Genomic DNA, 19667 nt, shown 5'->3' with positions numbered 1-19667 from the left:
TATGTCTTCCCAAACCTACTGAATTGTTTACTTGGACCAAACTAACACAATGAATTGCCATGGACAGTGATAAGGAAACTGAAATTCAATTGTTAAGAGTTGTTCAGTTGCTATTGATCAAAGCTGAGAACAATGATAAGGGATAAAGAAGAAGGAGATGATTTGCAGTACCAAACAGGTGGTGAATCATGAACAGGTAGCTTTATTGTGATTTTGGAGGGAGGGAGGGATAAAGAGAGAGAGAGAGAAAGAGAAAGATGAGGGATACTAGATAGATAGATAGATAGATAGATAGATAGATAGATAGATAGATAGATGTGTGTGTGTGTGTGTGTGTGTGTGTGTGTGTGTGTAGTTTCCTTTATTAACATTTTATAAGACTTGTTAAAATCTCAAATCTCACACAGTAAAAATAGGCTTAATCCTAAGCCTCTTCAAAAGACACCCAAAACAAAGAAGCCTTGATTTTCAATTTCTTCAAATGAATCAAAAGTTGGTACTATTCCTTCTAAGAGCATACTTGGGGAGTCAACATTGAAACACTGAAGTCACTAAGACATCTATCTGTCTGTCTGTCTATCTGACTTTCTACCTATCTACCAGGTACCAGGTAGGTACCTACCTACCAGTATCCCCCCTCTATCATATCTACCTACCTACCTACCTACCTATCTAATCTATCTAATTTATCTATCATCTATTTATCTCACCTATATCATCTTAGTGGCTTTAATGTTTCAGTGTTGGCTCCCCTAAGATGCATGGCATTTTAGAAGGAATAGTAGCAACTTTTAATTCATTTGAAGAAATTGAAGATCAAGGCTTCTTTGTTTTGGGTGCCTTTTGAAGAGGTTTAGCATTAAGCCTATTTTTACTCTCTGAGATTTGATAAGGGTTCTTCTTTTTTAACAATGTTTATGAAATTTGTTAACTAAGGAAAGAAGGAAATAAATAACATCAACCTGGCAGCCTTCCACCATCACCACCTTTGCTCCATATTATGTGCGGGTGGTAGTTGGGAGATCGTGTTTGATCATGCTCTGACTTGCATCTGTTTTCCGTCCATTAGTTATGGGAAAGATTTAATATGGTGGTGTCCAATGTAAACATTAGATTAGAATGCCAAGATTGCTGACTTTCTGCTGACCTGCCGCTTTGTTCCTGTGTCTTGAGTTTCAGTTGCTCTCTGCAGGGGATTTAGTTTTGAATGTAAAGCAATCTTTCCTTGACCTGTCCCACATCTGCAACTTGCTTGTCTACTTTTTTCCACAGAATTCCCCATGCCATCATTCCCCCAAAATGTCTGAAGAAGGAACAGTTGTTTTAAAGGTTATAGGAACACAGTCACCAGCTAGCTCAAAAGAATTGGCCTTTTATGTGAAGAAATAAGAACATAAGCATTTATTGATATCCAGGATAATTATTTACAGCATGAATACTTGGCCTTGGAAGCCTCCCTGTGGTCTCCGATTTGAATGAAGAATAGGAACAGAAAAATACCCACTGAATTATTTTGATCCTAAACTATATATAAAAGAAAATCTATTCCATCATTTACTTTCCCTTCAGGAACCTGCCCTTTCCCTTTCTCCCACCAGTTTCCAAGTTCTTCCTAATGTGGAGAATTATGTGGTCATCATGAACTTTTATGGATTATTACATATGGATTATTATTCGTGTAAAACATTTTCAACAAAAGGTGTGCTGGCTGGGATAAGGGTTTATCAAAAGATTTTGAAATTAAACTACTTATTCCTAATTTATTTATTTTAATTTCTCGCAAATATATTGCACTTGAAATAGAATATTTATCTGGTGCGGACCTATCTATTGCCATTGCTGGAATCCAGTGGCCTAACTTCCAAACTCAATTGAGAGAGTAATCCTTGAAGGTACAGTGCCTTTCCTAAAGATGTAAGCAACCTGGGAGTCAGGCAACTAACGTCTAATGTCCTAGCTGCTATTTTTAAATAATAATATTTTAAATAAGAAGCAAAGCAAAACTCCAGCCTCTAGCAACATATTTATTTATTTATTTATTTATTGGAATACCTTGATTCTCACAAAAATCCCCAAAAGATTGTATAGAAAGCATCTTTGCAAGGACTCATTCATCTCCCAGTAAATAGGAACTTGGGATTGATAATGCCCACCATGGGAAGCATTTTGTAAGCCAGCTGAGGAATTCTGGGAGTTGAAGTCCACAAGTCTTAAAGTTGCCAAGGTTGCAGACCCCTGTTCTAGAGCTACTATACTGTGAGCACACATGCCTCATGCTCCCTAAATTCCAAGTTTGCCCTGGGGCTCCAAAAACATGCCTCTTCTCTCTCACACAGTGGATCTGCTGTTGCTTCTGTAAATTAGAGGCTCCCATGGTGAAGAGTGCAAAATTTTCTTAATCAGATAAAACAGTCAACCTGGTAAGCTGGTTAGTTTTATCCTTGGTTAGTTTTTTTGTGCAAATCCAGCTCGCTTAAGACTGTAAATTGAGTTTTACTAACAAAGTTAAATGTGTCATGTGACTCTAAGCACAACTTGGGTAAAATCCAAACCACAGAAAAATTACTTGGCTAGAAGATGTTTGTGCCATTTGGGCAGTTATAGCACATGCATATATGTATACGTATATGCGCATATACACAAACATCTTTGGGGGGAAAAACACTTTCAGAATGGGCACAGTTCCAACAGTATTCAAAATAAGCACTTGGAACCTCTCATGAGCGTAGCACTTTCTATTATTTATTCAAGCCATTAAACTCTTTTCAGACTTCTGCATGAGCCTGAAAAATAGCTGTGGCTATTCTGAGGGATCATGCACCACTTAAAGCAGCCACAACTTTCTTTTTCAGGCACATGTGGAAATTCGGGCTGTGTTAATACATAGCAGAGAAGAGCTTTTAGTAAGGTAAAGACTGAGGCAATTCTGAATATTTTTCAAAATGTATCCAGCCCTATTTCAGAGACCACAATTGACAATTGACAAATTATGGTGGCAAATGAATATGGGGCATTTTGGATTCAGTATGGACAATGATTGTGCCATGCATTTTCTCTGTGCCCTTCTTTTATCAGCCCACCAGAACTCCACACTGAGTGAAGGGATTGATCTACTTTTCCCATGAGTGTTAAAGGGTTCGGCTTTAATTTACCACTGATCTGTCTCCTTCCTTCTTGCTTTCAGACCAGTCTAAGACCCTGCCCACTCACCCCCATTTGGCTCTTCCTTTTAATGTACCACATTAGTCTTAATGAGCTCTCTGATCTCCTGAGGACATTCTTGGGAAATAGCCATTTTTCTTCTGAATAGCAGGATGCAGAAGTCAATCTACAGATTGAATGCTTCCATCACAACATGCTGGGTGCTCATTTAAACTTGCCCTTTGCTGTCACTATCAATGAGAGCATGGCCTTTGTCCCTGCCCTCATTAGCAGCCTCTGTCAAATCCCCCCTTGTTAATTCTTGGGAAAGGAGTAATGAATCCTAAATTGCAAGAAAGGAACATTAAACAGCTGGAAGATTTTTTTTTGAAAACATTAGTTGATTCTGAGAGCACCACGGAAGACTTCTATGAGAGGGGAAGTGCTATAACTTAGTGACTGAACACATGCTTTGTATGCATACCCCAATACAATCTTTTCACTCTTCAATTAAAGCAGGATTCCAAAGGTTTCTCTGGGGTGAAGATAACAGCTTTTCACTGCTGTGCTCTAAAAAAGGTAGTGGGAAGGGCCAAAACAAAATAAGTTATTAATTTCCTTGTATTTGTGTCTATGTGTCTATGCATGTCTGCATATGCTTTTGGATCATTGTTGACTTCTTGCACCTATTTGAACTAATCTCTGTTAGTCCCTGGTCAACATTATCATTCTGCCCACTGGAAGCTTTGGCTCACAAAAAAAAATTAAGTACAATACCAACAAAGCAATTGATCATCACAAATTATTTCAAAATGGATAACTGTATCAAGGAAACTGGATTCAAAATGGTAAGGTGAAGACCTCCTATAGATCAGGATGAGGTAAGAAACCCCTACCTTTAATGCCTTAACTAGGACTTTAAGATCTCTCCTGAACCGACTGCCTGGAACTAAAAGGAACTTACAATGAAACTTTAACAAGATTCCTAAAAGATACATTCTAATTGAAACTTTGTAACAAAATAATAGAACCCCAGGAAGAGAAAGTGAAAAAAAGAAGCAAGAAGAAACAGCTTTGGATTATTTGGATTACTTGGTCATTTTTGGATTTTTGACTATTGGATTTAAATGACTAAAATCAATCAGGTAGTTGTTTAAAAGTGTTTAAAATGGCATCATTTTTAGAAGAACTGAAGATGGAACTTAAGAAACAGAAAGAAGACGCATAAGAAGGAAGAGGTTCTTTTGGCTTCGTATTTCAATTTTTAGAAATGGAGATCTGGAACTATGAGAAACAACAAGAAATGCTTGTAGAACAAGAAGGTTGGGACAAAGAAGAAGCCATCTTTAATGATCAAGTAATTTTTATGTGGGGAACAAAAAAAGGAAAGGGGGGAAAGAGAGTGAAAAGTTTAAGATTTGAAAAAACAACCAAAAAAAAGAATAGTTTGAAAAATAATTACAATATTGGGAAGCAACAGAAGAGAGGATCACAGAAGAGAGAATTAGAAGTAAGAAGGAAAGGAAAAGAAGTTATAAAAGACAGAAACAAGATATAGAGAAACAGAGAAAAGGTATAAGGATTGAAAGTATAACCCAATTTAGAGATAATGGGTGAAAACTTAATTGAAAAAGGGATTTTGCAAAGGTACATGAGGTAGTATTTTTATATTAGAAATAGAAATCATTTTAGAAAATATGAAACAATGTATGATTAAAATGATGGATAAAATACTTATTGTAATGCAGCAGAAGGTTTGTTAATAAATAAATGAAATAAAGTGAATGAGAGAATGATATTAGGAAAGGATGGGAACATTTTAATTATGATTAATTATTTATAAAAATATAAGTGAAGAGAAATATGGAAAAAAGAATTAATTATGGAAAGTTTATAAGAATTCACAAGGAAGTATGATATTCAATTGAAAAGAAATGTTAAAGATGTTAAGATTCTAACTAATATTAATTGTAGAATTGAATTGGAATGGAATGAGTGTTTTATTTACTAGTCATATTTTTTTTTTAAGAACATAGTGTGTATTTTAAGAATTACCAAGCAGAATTCGATTGGAAGTTATGTACTATATTGAATGTTATAATTTTAAAGGCATAAATTGAAGTTTAAATAAGAGTTGAATGGATAAAATTAAAAGATATAAAGGTGTCATACTCCAACTAGTAACTACAGGGGAACATTTGTTTAATGAGAAAAGATAATATGAAATTGAAACAGGACAGGCAAAAGTATAAATATAATGATTGGAAAGACATTGAAATTTAGAAAAAGATATATAATTGAATTTAGATATGAGATAATTAAAAAATAAAGTTGAGAAAACCAAGGGAGGGGAAAAATTATGGAGAAAATGTTAAAACAGTAATAAGATATAGAATAGAACACAAAGATGAATATGAAATTGAGTTTGTGTCTGTATGAAGAAGTGATAACCTGGGATCATGCTATTCTCAAAAAAAGATGTTTTATTTGTATTATGTTTTTGTGAAAACCCAAATAAAATTTATATATATAAAAAAGATCTCTTCTGAACCAATCACATCCTGAGATGGATACTATTTCTTCTTTTACTTCACATGACAAAATTGCAGAAAGCTCTTGTTGTTATTCCATAGTGTTAAAGGAGAACACAAATAAGGTTCCATAAAACATATGTACAGCTCTATCTCTAGAGATTAGATCTGTATGTGATTCCACCAAAACTGAAAAGATACCCACCTAAGATGATGATGAAGAAGAAAACAAATTACATGTCAAGACAAACTAAAGATAAAAATAAACTGTGGAAATTGTTAAAAACAAAAGAGAAGCCAAAGCCAAGAAAGACAGACATCTCCAAAAAGAACAAAGAATTTCAGAGAGCCATGGAAAAAGACAAGAAACAGTATTACAATTATTGGTGGAAACAGACATGAAAAAACTAGGAATGTCTTCCAAAATATCTCTGAACTCAGGAGCAGGTTTCAGCCTCAAATTGAAAGATAACAATGGACAGATAGTAACTAATTCAAAGAGATTAAAAAATGGAAGGAGTATATTGAAATACTGCAAAGTAAAGATGTCAACATCCAAATATTTTAGACTTTATTACATATTTATGTCAGTCCTTCTACCCATTATAACTTTCAAGAAACTTTAGAAGATGTTATATCAGCAATCTGTCATTGCTAAGTCAGAAGGCTATAGGTATTGATGGAATACTCAGAATAAGAATCAGTAAAGGTTCTAACCAACAAATCTGAACAATGATAACTGTGGGAGGGGGGAATCACTCAATCCACATTCCAATAATAAAAACCAAAGATTTAACAAAATGGGCAAACTATCATACAGTATGCTTAACTTCACATGCTATTAAAATAATGCTTAGGATCATACAATGCATGTTAGAGCCTTACATGGAAAAAACAATGCCAGAGGTTCATCTTGACTTTAGAAAGTCTCCAGGACACAAAATATTGTTGCTGATGCATGATGGGTAATTGAGAAAGCAAAGTATGCACCACGGAACTCAACATGTGCCTTATTGATTACAGAAAAATATGTCTTTCAATTACATGAATTTCTTAAAGTTGTTTAAAAAAATAGGAATTGAAAAATATTGTCCTCATACAAAACTATATACAGGCCAGGGCTTTAGACCAGACAGCAAACTATCTCCTGTTTGGACTAAGATACTCTCCTTATTTATACAATCTACATGGTGTGTGTGAGGGGAGGGGGAAGAAGGGAAGGATGTAGGGAGGGAGGGAGAAAAAGAGAGAAGGAAGCAAAGTTGAATTGGAAGAAGACATGTACAGTTTCAAAACGAGAGGAAGAAAATTCAATAGTCTGTGCTGATGACACTTTTCCAGTAGCCAAAATTCAAAGGATCTGCAAACTGTATTGATAAAAATTCAGAGGAAGCAGAATAGAATGATAGAATGGCATTGACACTTTTGAACTTTGGTGTTGCAGAAGACTCTTGAGAATACTGTAGCCAGCAATAAAACAAACAAATGGATCATCATACAAACTAGAGGTATTACTTGCAGCACAAAAAACCTTGGCTCAAATTATCGTGCTTCAGACACATTATCCACAAATCTAGTTCTCTGGGAAAAGCTCTTGCGCTGAGAAAGGTGAAAAGAAAGAGAAGACAAAGATAACCAGTAGCAAGGTGGGTGGATACAATTACTCAAATCAATCAATGGTGATTAATGCATTTTTAGAAGAGGAGAAGGACCAGATTAAAGATAGTTCATCATGGGGAAAATCTATCTGGGTGGTTGCTAAGAGTCAACACCAATGTAATGACCCATAATCAATAAAAATCTCCAAAGCTGCAAAGCCTGCACAACCAAAAGGGTAACAAGATGACAGAAAGTCCTGATTGATTGTCCTTAAAAATCACTTGCTAATATTCTAAATATTACCATCCACTTTAGAATATTTAAATGTTCCCAGAAATTGCATCTTGGTCAAATTAAAAAGAAAAAGTAGGCTGATGTAATACTTTAGGAATCTGGGGAGTGCTTGTGCTTTAGGGTTAGTTCCAAAAAACAGTTTTGTTTCACTGGTATCTTACTGTTTCTTTACCAATTGCATTTAGATTTATGTACCACCTCATAGCACTTTACAGCATTCTCTGAGCAATTTTCAGTGTAGAAGCATTATTTGCATATTGTCCCCAACAATCTGGGTTCTCATTTTACTGACTCCAGAAGGATGAAAAGCTCCTTGAGCGCCATAAGGATTGAACTCCAGGCTGTGTGCAGAATTTGCCTGGAATATTGCATTTTAACTACTGCACCACTAGGGCTCTTCTTAGCCACATATCTTCTGTAAAGGAATGGCTCTATTTGGTGAACATGCTGCTACCATCCTACTCCACTGCAACAGTAGTTCTAAGATCATCCCTTATCCAGGAACATCCTTCTTCTAATTTTTCTATTCGTAGAGTGGAGTGGAGTGGAGTAGAGTGGAGTGGAGTGGAGTGGAGTGGAGTGGAGTGGAATGGAATGGAATGGAATGGAATGGAATAGAATAGAATAGAATAGAATAGAATAGAATAGAATAGAATAGAATAGAATAGAATATTCTCTTCCTCTTTCTCCTTTTCTTCCCCTTCCTCCTCCTCCTCCAATTGAACACTCATCAACCTGAGAGATTTTCCTGTCATTGCAATCTCTGCTCCTGAACTTCCATGTCCTTCTCCATCTCATTAAAATAATAAACATAAATGTGGGGAATTGCAGGAAATATAATTAAGGAGTTTCGTAGTTTGCATTTATGCCAGTTATAGTAATACATGGACATCTGAAAAATAATGATTATACATTTCTAAATTTCCTATTAGCAAACTGACTCTTCTCTTTACTAGCTTTGCCCTTAGCTGACATGCAAAGTAACTCTGGCAAAACCTTCTGAATTCACACCAGAGAAAAATTTGGAAGTAGTGTCCTCTGTTAATTTTACATCTCAGATCTAGGACAGCTAACCTTGAACTGGAGAAAGACATTTATTTCTAAAAGAGCTGAAAATGATTTGAAAAAGCTGCACTTCTCAAACTGCCATTGGTAGTTTTTCCAGAGTTTGGAAATAATAATACAAATATTAGCACCCAACAGATTTACAAGAAGAAAGTGACAACGTTCTGAGCATCAAAGCCTCTTCCAAAACTATAGAATAATTACCAGCCAGGCAGTTGTAACTTCTTACAAAACATCCCATTCTGTTCCACACACTCTCGCTATTTGAACTCCTGCAATCTTTTAAGATAGCTTGAGTATTAGGATGCTTGTTTCTTGCACCTAGACAACTGAATTCATTGCTAATGTATTTCAAAAGTGCACTAAGGGTTTTGCGCTACACCTTGTCTTGAATTGGCAAATCTTGGGTTGTGTTACCCCTCTCAGTGGACATGGCCGAAGTAAAAAACATGTTAGCAAAGGCAAGATACAAACACAATATGATTTAATTTAAATTAAATCAAATTAATAAAATGAAATTACTATGAACACTCCCCTGTTGTATTAGAGTTCTCCTTCCTGAGCCAAAATTGCAACTGTTCTTGGAAGAACTCTAGGGGATCTCATCAAAGGCTATTGAAAGGCATAGTTATGTATCATGATAATTGTGTATCATGATAGTTGTGTATCATGAAACCAGGATACCTACCTCCACTCCAGTCAGAAACCATCATGGTATCCCTACTGTTACCAAAATGGCATAAGAGATCTCCACATTCTTATAATCCGCTGAGACCATCTCTCTGAATGAAGTGGAATTTACATCCGTTTTTAGCTGGACTGCCCAAGCGCACAGCTGCCATTAATCTGTATAAGCCCTTACTCTACACTGAATTATTAATGAGGATGATTAGACTGGTGTAAGGACAGCAGCACATTCAGGGAAGGAAAATGAATGGGCCACACGGTTGAGTTTTTCAGCCTAGAAAAGAGATTAACTAAACCTTACTCCTTGACACAGTGATAGACCTGAAGAATATATAATAAATAATTAAACCTTTCATTGCCAAAGATCAGGATCCTGGGACCCATAATGATAGCAAATCTCAATATTCAGAAAGGCCTCAATTCCATTTCCTACTTCATTCCAATCCTTTAAATTTTTTAAAAATGTTAAAGAGGTTATGAACAACAACCTGTCCCAAAGCCAAATTTTCCAAGTAGAAACTTGGTCAATTAAACCTGAGATATAATCTGTATTGATGAGGAAAACATTTTTCCATTGGTAAATCAGTAGTTGAGCATATATGAATGTGTATATACTGCTTATGTATATATTTAGAAATGGAAGAGTAGCTAATCTAATAGTTATACACTTGCTTGTGGTTATATCTATAAGTCAAATTGTAAATGTGTGGGTGGGGTCAGAAATTTGGCTTTTGAGGAATTGTTTTGAAAGAATATGAAACAAGTGAGAGCTTTTAGGTTTATGTCAAAATTCTGTCCACTAGAAACTTTGAGTGAAATTTAAGATTGAACTTTGGGTTCTTTCTTTGGATTATTTACACTAAACAAAAAATATATTGTTCATATATTCTTAAAATATTGTCAAATAAATATGCAGGCCTTATCAACTCTTAACTGCATTTTTACATGCATTTACTTGGAGGTAAATTGACAATGGTACCAACTTCTGAGCAGGTATAAACTCAATCTGTGCATAAGGAACATTTTTTTAAAAAAAGTTAGCTAACTTGTATTTCAGCCTTGGAACAAACTTTGTAAACTGATCTCTCTCATTTTTTAGGGTTCTGAAAACTCAATTTATCTCACTATTGTCTGGCATTTTGGTTAATTCTAATAAATATATTTTCCAATTATGAATTTTGCTTTTTTATTATGGTCAATAAAGCAACTTTTCCCTCTGAATCCTTTCTAACTTAAGCTTCATCATTTTTCATTGGGAGGAAACCCTTAGAATGGTTTATTCATTTATCTTTCTTTTTCTTCTGTCTTGATAATATTCCCTTTGGGTCCATGGATTCCAAGTCAGAGTTTCCCATTTTACAAAAGTTATGAAAATCTCAGAACCACAAGGACAACACCAAGGTCAGCTGTGTGCAATGCTAACATAAAACAGAAGCACATGTGTTTGTCCCCACCACCGCCCACACACATTATTGTGCAGCATTCAATGTGGTAGACAAATGTGGGAGTTCTCGTGTGGTAGACATAAATCTGTAGTTCCAATGTGGTAGACAAATAATTAATCTGTTAATAGTAAACCTTCTTCCCACCCATATTCTCAAATAGCTCTCCCATGTGAGGCAGGAAACATTGCCACCTAATAACATTCTGGAACTTGATGCTAAAATGAATAAGAAAAAGAAGGAATGAGTTCTTAACTCAGTAGGAGTTAAAGTACTCACTTAATCTGTACTCATAGAACCTAGCCAAGTGCAGTGATTGTGGCTGCCATTGACCTGCATCTAGAGCCATGCAGGCAGTTATGGGTGCTCCTCAAAGGATTATACATCTGCTCCTTAAATATCTGTGGCGATTCTCAGTCATCCAGTTCATGTTTGGGATGATCTGCTCCATTGACTACACTAGTTGCCAATATGCTTCCTGATTCAAGGTGCTGGTGATGACCTATAAAACCCCTAATGGCATGGGATGAGATTATCTGAGAGACTGACTCTCTCCAGTTATATTTATCCACCCCTGTAGGTCCAGCTTGTGAGATTTGCTTTGGCTCCTACCTGCTAGAAAATATAATTTCTTGGGACACAAGAAGACAGCCTTTTCTGTTGCAGCATCTACCTTTTGGAGTATCATCCCTCTAGAGATCAGACCGGCCCCAAACCCACTGGACTTTCGTAAGGCCTCAAAACTATGGGTATGCCATTGGGTTTGAGAATCTAACATGGAATAAAACCTATGCCGTAATTGTGTTGACTGTCAAGTGTTCTTATATTTCAGCTATAGGTTCTGTTCCATAGGTTTTATATGGTTTATTTGTTTTTATATTTAAAATTGCATTTTGCTGTTTTTGCAGTTTTTTAATTATCCAATCATACATTTGAGGTTTGATATGGACGGCTATATGCATTGAAATAATTAATTAACTAAATAGGTATGAGGAATGATGGAATCATTAAATCCCAAGTCTAAAATTTCCTAACTCATTGCTATCTGATACTTTGGAAAATTATGAGAAAGGAAATCCAAGTTCTCTTAATAGTACTTGCACAGTGGTATATGATTTCTGCAGTACTGCGCTACTTCGTTTTAATTATTTATATTGTTTTCTTTATATTTAGTAATACAATGATGGTTATTGTTCACATACCTCATGTATGCTGCCCAGGCTGAATCTTTCTCTCTTTCTCTTTCTGTCTCCCCCCAAAATTGTAAAATAAATTTTAAATGAGACATAGATAAAGTTTTGAAATGATGGCGGGCCATTTTTTGAGCAGATTAAATGAACCGCCCAGCTCAAGAAACTGTTTTTTGGTATAGCTATGTGTTCTTCTGGAAAAGTACTAAATGGGTATCTGAGCCCTCTGAGATTTGACAAGAACCTGAGACACAAAACCAATTTGCTTTGTATTTCCCCCACATCTTGCAAAACATGGCCACTAGCTTCTCTATTTTTTTCCTGCACTGTCAAATGCCAATACAGCAACTCTTCCAAGGTCAGATTCTTGGTTGGTATTTGATATCCTGCATCTCTGCTGCCCTTCCATGTTGAGATTAAGTAGCAGCCATTGATTTTGTACAAGAAGGTTATTTTTAGCTATTTTAACAAATGCTGTGAAGAGCAGAAGAGACTTTAAATTTCCTCCACCCAGCCCTCTCATTGCCAGGGTCCTCCGTGCATTTGAAGGTGTGGAAGCAGGATCTGCCTGATCCAGGATGAGATCTCCTAGAATTTTGCAGAAAAAGGCATTTTCATATTTAGAGATAAGCTCCAAAAAGAACCCCAAAACAAACAGAACTGATTGCTTAATTTCTATAGGTGCCTCTGAGTCTCCAATGTTGATTCTGGGGGAAAGAAAATGCCTTTTGATTTTTTGAATAAATGATGTATCTGCAAGTGAAGAAATATCAGGATATAGAAGAGATCCATCTGAGGAGGACATTAGTTGAGTTATTGCACCATGATCAAGTCTAGAAGCTCTTTCCTGCTTGCATCTAATGCATGCCCAGGTAACCATTAATGCTTTCTCCCAAAACTTGCCATCTTGTTCCCAAGCCATATTTGAGGCAGCCTAAAGCTGCCTTTAACTATTCCAGTAATAAAATAGGGTATCTTCCTTTAATGAGCCAATATTCTACAGCAATTTTACCATGTTAGAGTTCGACAAAATTTACCATTTTGTTTATGGCACTGTCAGGTGATCCTTAGGGAAAAGGCATCTGCACAGAATCTTTTGGCCATTTTTGACTGGTTGTGGTCCTGGGGACTTTCTTCCATGGTTTCAAACTTGGCTGTCTCCCTTTACACATAGGTGTACAAACCTAGATCAATCTGAACAGAGGCAGGTGGGTGGTAGATGGAGAAGAGGATACATGCTGGAATAGGACAGAATGAGATGGATTTCTCTCTCTGCTGCTGCTTTATGGTGTAACTCTGGCCCCATTTAGGGTGCCTGCTAGGTGCTATTTTGAGCACAGCATTAAACTATGTTCAAAAAGCAGCCTGAACAATACTTGAGGAGTTGGATGTGGGATTGTACAATGAAGCACCAGAGAAAGGGGTTGCTTATGCATGTTCGTTCCCTGTCAACCGTTGTTGAAGCTGCTCTTAGCACCAGTTTCGCACTCTTCCAGAAAAATATTAAATAGAACCCAGATACCCAATGGGTTGCTGTTTGCACAGCAAACGGAATGAGGGAGTATTAAATACCTTATTTTTCTTTCAGCCTCTGAAGCACAGTTAAAGTTAATTCTAAAACATAAACAGAAATATATAATGTTTTGGAGAGGTATGTACTTTAATAAGTTTCACAGTATCCCACCCAGAAAATGAAAGGCAACATAAAGCAATAACCACAGCAACACTATAATTATTCCTACTGCTCTTGGAGAACTTCCAAAGCCTAAAATTAAGCATCCTCCAGAAGCATTAACATACAATTTCCGGAATGGATTACTATTCTGGGCCTAAGAGAGAGTTTTAAATATGTTTTCATTGATTTATTTGACTCCTATCCTATAGTCCATAGAAGGAGTTTGGAATGGTATTTTACTTTGGCAGAAATTCCACAAGAATGCTGAAGTGAATGAAAGAAGGGCATATACTATCCTAGTTGGCATTTGGTTTGGTGGCAGCAATGCCTCAGATAGAAAGTCCATACAGAGAGTGGTAAGGACAGCCAAGAAGATTATAGGAAGCTCGTTATTCTAGGAAACTGTTATTCAGAATACTGCTTATAAGTGCTATGTGCTTAGTTTGAAGCATCATCAGAGACCCCACACATTCACTTTATGGTCTGTTTCTGTTACTCCCCACTGGGAAGAGGTTTTGCAGTGTTTCTAGCAGGACTACCAGGTTCTGTAACAGCTTTGTTTCCTATGCCATCTGTCTGGTAAACTGGCAAGATTCATTTTTCTCATCATGTACACCCAAACTAGACTGTATTGTTTCTCCGTGTCATATAATATATGCGGGTATAAGCATAAATGTATTTATTTATTTAGTCATTTATTTTTTGTCATGTTTGTCATGTTTATGTAGTGTATATTAGAGGTGGAAACCCTTTGAGAGCCCATATGCAACAAAATTTCATTTTAATGTGTTGATTAGTGCACATTCAAAGTGACAATAAAGTTAAAGTTCTGCTATTCTATTCTATCCTGTCCTGTCCTGTCCTGTCCTATCCTGTCCTATCCTATCCTATCCTATCCTATCCTATCCTATCCTATCCTATCCTATCCTATTCTATTCTCCTTTAACTCAGACCAAACTTACTTTGTTTGTTTATTTCTTTATTATTATTATGTGTCCTGCCCTATGGAGTCTTCTAAAGGAACAGTTCTATTATTGTAAATGTGCCCTGGAAAAACATTGCCCTATCAAAATGCTGAGTTGTGATATTTAGGAATGTATAGGTACTCCTTGACTTACAACAGTTCATTTAGTGACCGTTCAAACAACCCTGAAAAAAGTGACATGACTTTCACACTAACAACCATTGCAGCGTCCCCAGGTCGTGGATCAAAATTAGACACTTGGCAACTGACTCATAGTTATGACACTTGCAGTGTCCCGGGATCATATGTTCACTATTTGTGACCTTCTGATGAGTAAAGTCAATGGGGGAAGCCAGATCCACCGTGTTACTAACTTAACAACTGTGGCAAGAAAGTTTGTAAAATTGGGCAAAATTCACTTAACAAATGTCTTACTTAGCAACAGAAATGTTGGGTTCCATTGTGGTCATAAATTGAGGACTACCTGAATAGATTTCTCCAAATTTGTCTACATTAAATAATCTTTATTTGCAGGATACTGGTTGTAGTGCTGCAACCTCCTTGCTCAGAATAAATTTGTACACAAAGAATAACTTATTTGATGTCTTTTTGGGGTTGCTTAGTGAATATATGTTAATATTATTTATAGGCAGACAAATTATATTGGAATGACCAATGAGATAACCAGAATATGAACATCTTGCATGTCATTATTTATCTAAATTTACTAGAGAAGTAAACGTGATTTTTTTTGAACATACAATTAAAAACAACCTGCAATGAGAGCAGTGGCTGTTTTGGTTAAGGAACAATTTGCTTTGCTATTTACTACTGCATTTGGTATACAGTGATCCTGGTTTATGGCCACTTATTCAGTGACCATTCAAGCTAAACAAGTGGTAATTATGATCAGTCCTCAAAGTTCTGGCTATCACATTGTCCCTATGGTCACTGGTACTTGGCTACCTCCAATTATGACATCACTGAATGAGCCATGGTCACATGATTACAATTTCCGAAGTTCTAAAGCAATCAATACTTGATTCATAATAAATGCATTCATGTAGGAAAGCAGTTTAGCTACAAATTTTATGCAAGAATTAGTAAAGATAATTTTCTAATTAAAGCATACAGCAAAATCAGTGACATTTGACCTAAGACATGTACATACAATAAAAAATATATTTAAAAACAGCTTATTTTACAGACTGCAACTTTCATAGCTTTTTTCCTCCTCTTAAAAAAAGGACTTAAATGGAAGAAAGAATGGACATTGTTTTTCACTGTTAAATTAAACTCTACCCAATTGTCACAAAGTAAAATTAATTGACAAAGGCAAAATCAGTATATAAGCAACTTGTTACCTAAACAATTTAAGCAGGGGTACCCCAAAAAGGCACTTTCTAAAATGAATGGACTACCCTGTAATTATGTCCAAAGGGCTAATGATCATGAAACCAAAGCATGATGTGGATTGCAGCTCCACATAATGCTTTTGATTCCAAATTCATTTAACATTAGCTTTATATTATGTTTTAAAACTTCACTCTGTATTTTCTATTATATAATTAGTTAAGCATTTTCTACCTAATTAAATAGAAAGGTAGAATATAAATCAGTTTAATAGATAAAGTCTATGGAAAGCATTAGGCTAAGAAAAAAAAAACTACATTAAATTTTTTTTAGAAAGCTATTACTTGTTGGGCTTCCCCTTTGCCTTCAAAAAGCATGCTTAAAAATGGGTTCATATGCAGATGGACATGCAACTTTAATTCTCTTCTTACTACAAAGAAATTATTCTCTTAAGGGATGTTCACGACAATGCTCATATGCAGGGGTGGGATTCAAAATTTTTAACAACCGGTTCTGTGGGTGTGGCTTAGTTTGTGGGCGTGGCTTGGTGGTCATGTTATTGGCTGGGCGTGGCCAACTCAATATCACTCACATCGAGGCACACATATCCTTGCCTGGCCTCTCATGACTGTGTGGATGCTGCAACAGTTGTAAGCATGAAAAATGGTCATAAGTCACTTTTTTCAGTGCCATTGTAACTTTGAACACTCCACACAAGCAAAGTACCAGCAAAGGAGGGGGAAAAAACTCAAGAGAAGTTCCAGAGACAGGAAGTCTAGTCCTGCCAAGAATGTAATAAGGGTTAATGGAGAGGCAGTTTCTGTCAGCAACACCAGAATGTTTCCTTCTTGCCTTCCTTACAGGATTATGCCAGTAATTTCCTCTAACAACCGGTTCTCCAAACTGCTTAGAATGTTAACAACTGGTTCTAGCAATAGAACCAGTTGTTAACCAATTGGGAACATATGAGCATCCCACCTCTGCTCATATGTTCCCAAGGTACTAAAGCCCTTAAAGTTTCTTAGTGGTCTTTGATACCTTTGATTACGGTATTGTGCTGATTTTCAGTGGTGAGTGGGGACCTCTCCTTCCCCACTATGAACTGGAACTACCCCCAATCCCTGCCCTCCACACAAGGTCCAGTAGGATATAACAGTCACTGATTATAATTGAGCATCCACTTGGCCTTTAAAAGGATTCTTCTTTGACCTAGGTCAGTGATAGCTAACCTTTTCGTCCTCGTGTGCTGAATGTGCACGCATGCATGCTTGTATGCATGCATGTGTGCCTGCACCCATAATGCAATGCCCATTCAACCCCCCTGCCCCCTGCATATGTGCATGCAACCCCCCATGTGTTGCACACTTCTGCGCATGCGTGCGTGTCTCCCGCGCATGCCCTGCACATGCATGACAGATACCTGACAATCAGCTGGCTGGCGGGAAGAACGCACACATGTGCAGTGGACCTGATCTGGGACAACGGCTCACATGCCAGAAGAAATGGCTCTGTGTGCGACTTCTGGCATGTGTGCCATAGGTTCGCCATCACGGACCTAGGTGATCCTTCGAATACTGGGTTAATCAACTGATCCAAAAAGGTGCAAAATTTTCAAGCATGGAGCTCACTACTAGTTTTAGACCCATCTGTTTTTCCAAGTTCAGCCTAGGCAAGAGAACTGTCCCTATGGGTTATATTATAATGAAGAGAAACCTTGTGAATGCTGTCTCAGAACTGAAAGAAAAAGCGGGGGAATAAGTGCAGTGTACTTACTGCAATGCTAATATGTTACTTACTGTCCAGGCAAGGTTCACAAACAGTTTGGTTTACTCCACAAGGTTGGGCAACTCCTTCCCCAGAGCTACAGGCTCGGCAGCATTCTCCGCTGGCGGTAAATTTCCCTGTGGAGCACTCTTCCTTGGTCCCTGCTGAGCCCTAGGGCAAGAGAAAAAGGAGGAACAGGTGATAAGACCACTTCTAACCCTGGACGCAAAGATACCCCCAAAGACACTGTTTTTTGCTACAGGCAAGCTCTAGGACAGTGGTAGTCAACCTGGTCTCTACCGCCCACTAGTGGGCGTTCCAGCTTTCATGGTGGGCGGTAGGGGTTTTGTCCCCTACTTTATAAATCACCATTACTGTGGAACCAGTGGGCGGTTAGAGAAAACTTTACTACTAACAGAGATACAAAAGTGGGTGGTAGGTATAGAAAGGTTGACTACCCCTGCTCTAGGACTTGGCTAAGAAGATTCTTCAGATTGGCAAATAAAAAAATAAAGCACTTTATGAATTGGATCATTGGTATGAAACCAAGGAAATGGACTTACCTGAAGACCTAATGGGCTTCATGCATCCCAACTGTCCAAAAAGGAAATTTCTCAAACTCTCTGTGCTGATTGTTTTCTTACAGATGTTTCATCACCTGAACTAGATAATATCTGGATAACATACTCAGAGCACTGATTATGCTATCTAGTTTGGGTAATGAAAAAAACCAAGCTCAGAGAACAGCAATGACCTCTCACCTCTATTTTCAGAGTTGCAATCTATTAAATAGATTCCTAGTGAACCTTCATTATTTCTTAGACAGGGATAAAGCTATAAATTCATATAATATGAGAGTCAGAAAATAATTACATAGGCATTTGAGTGAAGAGCCACAAAATTTCTATTTAGAATTGTTTTGTTGGAAAGTCATGGTGATTTGGTGAGAAGGACTAATTGTCTGATCTTATGTAATATAATTTTAATCAGATATTGAATTTATCTCAATTGATATTCCTACATTAGAAGCAAACAGAAACCCAATTAAAAGTCTACATTCTTCAAACAAATGCTATACAGATGTGCTGTCCTATAATTTTCACACTTCCCAGTTCAGTCAAGCCAGAGTCTTTTGTGAATTGTGGCCTCTGGCAATTGTACTACAACATATCTAGAAAACATCCATCTGAGGAAATCTGCTTTAGTTCTTTAGATCAACTAGGCCATTTTAAAGAGTGACCAGTCATGATCATTGGTGAAATGGTGATCTGGAAAGTACATGTAGCCAGCCTTGAATATATATATTGTATATATATATTGTAAATTTTATTTGAGTTTTCACAAAAAGAAAAGAAATACAATTAAAACATCTTTTTTGAAAGCAGCATAATCCCGGGTTACATTTCTTCGTACCGACACAAATTCAAGTTCATGCTCATTTTTATATTCTATTCCATATCTTATTCCTATTTTACATTTTCTACATGGCTTCTCCCCTCTTTTAATTTTTTCAATTTAATTTTATTTATTTCATCTCAATTCAAATCATTATATTTATATATTTTGTCTGCCCTGTTTCAATTGTCTATTATCTTTTCTCATTAAACAAAATTTCTCCTTTAGTTACTGATTGGAGTATGACATCTTTATTATGACGCCTTTATATCTTTCCCCTAAAGTTATAACACTCAATATAATACATAACTTCCATTCGGATTCTGCTTGGTGCATTCTTAAACTACACACAGTATTTTTGAAAAAAAAATTATAAATGTATATAATTAAAACAACATTCCATTCCAATTCAATTCTATCATTAATATTAATATTCATTAGAGTCTTAACATTTTTCACTTTACTTTTCAATTAAATATCATATTTCTATGGGAAAAATTATAAACTTTCCATAGTTTATCCCACCCTTCACTTATATTTTATAAAACATTGACTAATTAAAATGTT

General features: G+C 36.4%; 1 protein-coding gene across 2 annotated transcripts in view; it reads right to left on the bottom strand.

Moving 5' to 3' along the window:
* Positions 1–19667, bottom strand: part of NGFR (nerve growth factor receptor) — a 77953-nt gene that overhangs the window by 38738 nt on the left and 19548 nt on the right. For both annotated transcript variants that reach the window (XR_015740274.1, XM_087917408.1), the window contains exon 2: positions 17738–17876. Coding sequence is in view for 1 of the 2 variants with exons in the window: in XM_087917408.1 (XP_087773534.1) it covers positions 17738–17876 (139 nt within the window). In the remaining variant the exon portion in view is untranslated. The remainder of the gene's footprint in view (positions 1–17737; positions 17877–19667) is intronic.

Source organism: Pseudonaja textilis, chromosome Z, assembly GCF_049901715.1.
Source record: "Pseudonaja textilis isolate UNSWEBS1 chromosome Z, rPseTex1.2, whole genome shotgun sequence".
Taxonomy (NCBI): Eukaryota; Metazoa; Chordata; class Lepidosauria; order Squamata; family Elapidae; genus Pseudonaja; species Pseudonaja textilis.
The sequence above is the reverse complement of the archived record's forward strand: the minus strand, read 5'-3'. Positions and strand labels throughout refer to the sequence as shown.